The sequence below is a fragment of the Juglans regia genome, chromosome 6 (genome assembly GCF_001411555.2).
Source record: "Juglans regia cultivar Chandler chromosome 6, Walnut 2.0, whole genome shotgun sequence".
Lineage (NCBI taxonomy): Eukaryota > Viridiplantae > Streptophyta > Magnoliopsida > Fagales > Juglandaceae > Juglans > Juglans regia.
In genome coordinates, this window is record NC_049906.1 from 18,379,852 (window position 1) to 18,384,936 (window position 5,085).

Here is a 5,085-nt window from a genome sequence, read left to right on the forward strand (position 1 = left end):
ATACACGCGCCCCACCGGTATGACGCCCAGCCGCCGATCTTCAAGACCTCCAAATCCGGCGTCCATCGGAGTGGCACGTAGCCCGCACGCGCGGGACAAAATTTCGGACAGCGCTGGCGCGTGGCCTTCAAGTGCCACCGAGGAGCCCTCTCCCGACACCACGCTCGGTTGCTGTGGAACCTCTGACTCCGGGTCTTCCAAGTCTGACCGTCGGCTTTCCTCCCAGCGTGAACAGTTTCTGCACTAAACAATGCCGACCATTGTGTTCTGTTCATCTGTTTTGTATTTTTTGTACTATTTTTTTGTTTCGTTTCTTTGTTGTTTGTCCATTTCAGTGTTTTGTAGTTGTCTTGTTTCTGATGTTGGTATTGCTTTTGTTGACCCGAGTGAGGTTTGGGCCTTTAGATCGGACGTAATCCGGGGCAAGGCTTTCGAGAGTGTTGGACGAGGTTACGGCTGGTGGTTATACGGCCGGGCTGTTGTGGTCCGTATCGACGCTGGGTGCTCGTTCAACCAGAGCTCGAGATGACTATGCTTGCGGTGGGCGTGACGTCTGGGGTCTCACCAAAGCTTGTGGTCTTGTAGTTGTTAATGTGGTTATGTGTAGTTGTTTGTTAGTTTAGTTTTAATAAAATAGGAATAGGCTATATGATTTGATGTCCTTAGCAATGTCCTGTACTCTTCTTCCCTGGGAGGATAGAGGGGACCAGTAAGCTCTGTTTTTACAGAGCGATTTATCTGTTACGAGAAAGTTTGATTAGAAGTTAAAACAATGTCCGCCGCAAATGTATTTGTGTGTGGGGAAGCCTCAGATCTGTTGAGTTAGTTGGCTTATAGACTGGATTTCCTATGTATTGGAACTTCTGGTATTGATAAGTCACATTTGTAACTTCGGTTTATTAATGAAATGAGTATGTTTCATTCAAAAAAAAAAAAAACAACAATCGACATTTTCTAAACCAACACAAATGAAATGTTCCCATTTCTACTTCCAACAACAAAAGAGAACCAAATAGTGGGTAACATTTCAAGTTGAGTCCGAAGAAAAGAGGACATACTTAGTAAGGAAATAAGATAGCTCCATATAAATTTATAAAAATAATGAAATAAAATTGAACAAACAACACTGGCACAATTTCTACTATACATTAAGATGTTAAAATATAAGAAATTAGTATCACAAAATGACAAAATCAAGATATATAACAAAAACTAAAAACAAATCTCTAAATATATTACCCCAATCTAACTTTTAGTTGTCTACATCATCAATTGTATCTAACTAACTTTGACTCAAACATATCGGAATGAACTTCAACTTATAACAAAGATCCAGAATTATTTTTAAAATGACATAAACATAAAAGCAAGGAAAAATATAAAGCAAATAAACACTTTTTAAATAAAAATTATTAATTAACTACTTAAAAAGTTAAGAATTTTAAAACCATAAACACTTTTTAAATAAAAATATTTATTAATTAAATCCAAAAAACTATAAATTTTTTAAAAAAATCAATATTACAAATCTTTAAAATATGAATAAAGTATTTTCCCTCCCATTTCGCCAGATCACGGGTCCTTTTTTAAGTTTTTTTATATTCTTGCTTCATTATTTTCTTCTAATTTTTTTAAGAAAATGTTTCTCTCTCAATTTAAAACAAATAAAAAATTGAAAGTATTTATAGTACTTATTTTAGAGAAATTTTACAAGAAAATCTTACACCACACACATCCACCTAAGTAATATGTGATTTCTCAATTTTGTCCTTATATTTTAATGCTTAAATACGTGTCTGTTTAAATAGAATGACAAAAATAACAAATCATATATTAAAAAAATGAAATTGTGTGGTATAAGCTTTTCTTACAGCATTTATATTTACTTTAATAATATGGCAGAAAAGAAGCATTACCACTTTAATTAGTTCTTTAAAAAGTAAAATGGTTACGTCTAATGCTAAATGCCTAATGAGTAGTAAGCCTTCCCTATAAATATCACAACGGATCCAACTCTCCAGTCCCAAGCTATCCCAAACCACGGTCCACATTTGAGGTGGAGGAGTTAAATTAAGGTGCTGGAGGTTGCGTTGCTTACTAACTCGGAAGTAAGATTACTTTTACTTGTGTTTTTATATGATCTCTTAACATATATAACTTCTGTTTGATCTTAGATGACCGTTTTAATATTTCTAATTGATTGTATGGTTATATATGCTTTACTTTTCACAAGTTAATTACATTTTGATTTTCATTAAATTAATATATGATTACTACTCTCTTTTATACTTAAACTTTGTCTTCAATTTCTCAAGTGCATCTATTTCAGTTTAGTCCTTCCCAAGATTAAAACTCAGCGTTATCCAGAATTCCAATTTCCAGACCCATGTTCCTCTTACGGATGAAGGAGGAAATTGTCAAAAAAGAATTTTGTCATAATATGGATAGGATTTGCGCGTTAATAGATAAATGTTGATTGTAACATCAACTATAATGCCTGTGTCTAACATAGGATTTTCTAGAGTACTCTCTTGCAGCATACAAACGCGCCTCACTGCAATGGATCCTATTATCTATAAAGCAGCGGCACAAGGCAACCTGGAGGCCTTTGAACAATATGATCATATCTCCCATCCACTTGATGGATTTTTGACAGTTAATCAAAATACAATCCTACATATTTGCATTTCAAGTATCCTTGTTGAAGAAGAGTTTCCCGCTACTGGAGGAACTAACCAAGCCACAGCGGCAAAATTTGTGAAAGATGTACTAGGCAAGTGTCCGTCACTTTTATTGAAAGCCAATGCGGAAGGTGATACTCCGTTACATGTGGCGGCAAGGTATGGGCATGCTTCCATAGTCGAAGTCCTGATTGAACATAAAAAATCCCAACATCAAGATCTCGAAAGTGGAGTACGCGTTGAAGCTACTACGGAGATGATTGCGAAGCTGAACAATGAGAGAGACACGACCTTACATGAGGCTGTACGTCACAATCACATTGAAGTGGTAAAACAGTTACTAATGGAGGTAGATCCAGAATTTTCGTTTGGTGCTAATGTTGCTGGTGAGACCCCACTTTACTTGGCTGCCGAGAGACACTTTCCAGATTTGGTATCTGAAATTTTGAACACATTCCAATCACCAGCTTATAATGGCCCCTTGGGTAGAACGGCTTTGCATGCCGCTACATTTTCAAATGATGCAGGTATTGCCTATTTTATGTGGTAAAATAAGCTCTGACAGGACATCAAATTCATGAGATATAAAAATGTTTGATATTCACAGGGCCAGTTTTAGATTAAATTCGTGCTTAACAAGCTTGCAAATAATTTTGTTTGGTAAATAAAGACTGATGTCTGCCATGTCCTGCATTTGCTTTTTATTTGATGATAAAGGACTGATTACTAAACACGGCTTTCACATTAAACGATCACCTGAATAGTCCTTTTTCTGTCTCATAACGTCTTCCTTTTTGTTCTTCAGAAAATTATTACATTAATTTACCTTCTTTAAACTTCTTTTAGGAATGACCGAAAACATTTTGAAAAGATCATATGGACGTGATCTATGTAAACAAGTAGACCAAAATCGTTGGACTCCGCTTCACATGGCTGCATACACGGGTAACATTGAGCCAACAAAACTATTGCTGGAATTTGATAGAGAGGTAGCATATATGAAAGACGCAGAGGGTAGGATAGCTCTTCACATTGCAGCTCATCGCAACAAAGAAGGAGTAACAAAAGAGATTATATCAATGTGTCCAGATTGTTGCGAAGTGGTTGACAATAAAGGCCGCAACGCACTCCATCTCGCCCTGATGACCAACTTGTGGCCAGATGTAGCGCTAGTGATACAAGATAATTCGTCTCTCCGGAATCTTTTGAATCAGAAGGACAACGACGGGAATACACCTCTCCATCACTATTCCATTTCTGCTCGTTACCACGACCGTGTCCTGAATTCTCCAAGAGTTGACAAAATGGTCTTCAACAAAAAGAACCAGAATGCTTATCGAGTCTTAAGAAGAAAAGACGGTGGTGTTGATAGGGTAACGTAATCTTTTATCTTTCTTCAAAAAATACTATTATATAATGAATATTTGAATATTTAGTTCTTTTCAATAAGATATGCTAAGGAAGTGGATGATAGCAAATCTAATGAAAAAAAATATTTGAAAATATTCAAATCTATAGTACTTTTTTTAATAGATTCTTTTGGTCTGATGTCGTGTCTCTTGACTCTTGAGATAGCATATTCATTTATGACCAGCCACAATTTTTTTTTTTTTTTTTTATCACTTGGAGCACAATATTACCATTATTTCCTTTCATTTGGCCCAAAGTCACTAAATCAGTGTGAAGCTCCCTCGTAGAAGAAGAGTTTGAATTAAAATGTCATGTTAATTGCAACCGAGGTAGCTATAGACATTACGGGTTTTAGTATTCAATTTTGCTTTCATATTGCGTGGTACTTGTTTCGGGTTATAGGGCGTGGGTCCAATTCCAATAGAAACCGAATCCGGTCCAGTTCCAACCAAGCCGAATCCTTTTAAGTTATGACTTCAATTTGAAGATGATGTGACAAAGAAACCACAGCCTTTCCTTTGATGTAAACTTTATTATTTTCTGAATATTATGCGAACTAGTACAACCTAGCTAACAATTTTCAAGAACATGTTCCTATAATTCTGGCATATATAACCTGTTTCAAAATATTTTTGATTTGATATATATCATAAAGAATGGAAATGAGTAACATGCATCTTGGGAATGATATATAATATTTTTCTATTCATTTAATGAGTGCTAAATGTTTTTTTAGAAGATACATTTAAATATGAAGTCAACTGTCTTTATATATTCTGGTTTTAGGCCTTATTTTATACGGAGCTACCTTGCTTTCTCAAACAAATATTGTTTGCATTTGTTTTCTTTTCTCACGTTCTGTCAATCTATAGAGAAATGAGGAATACTCACAATTCAACCCAATAAATATTTTACAGAAAAAGTGGGAAGATATTATTAAAGTCCAAAGGGCGAGTATTAGAAGTTGGGCATGATGAAATTAAGAAAAGTTATC

General features: G+C 35.4%; 1 protein-coding gene across 1 annotated transcript; it reads left to right on the forward strand.

The window, feature by feature from the left end:
- Positions 1–2,559: 2,559 nt before the first annotated feature.
- LOC109016319 (ankyrin-1-like) lies at positions 2,560–4,063 on the forward strand. The gene is made up of 2 exons (XM_018998748.2): positions 2,560–3,208; positions 3,528–4,063. Exons 1-2 carry the CDS (start codon positions 2,560–2,562, stop codon positions 4,061–4,063), a joined length of 1,185 nt encoding a protein of 394 aa, XP_018854293.2.
- The last annotated feature ends 1,022 nt before the right edge of the window (positions 4,064–5,085 follow it).

Excerpts from the sequence above, each read along its gene's own strand:
- LOC109016319 (XM_018998748.2), top strand. The coding sequence starts at position 2,560 with ATGGATCCTATTATCTATAAAGCAGCGGCACAAGGCAACCTGGAGGCC. Across the intron at positions 3,209-3,527 it reads TACATTTTCAAATGATGCAG|GAATGACCGAAAACATTTTG; the intron begins GTATTGCCTATT and ends AACTTCTTTTAG.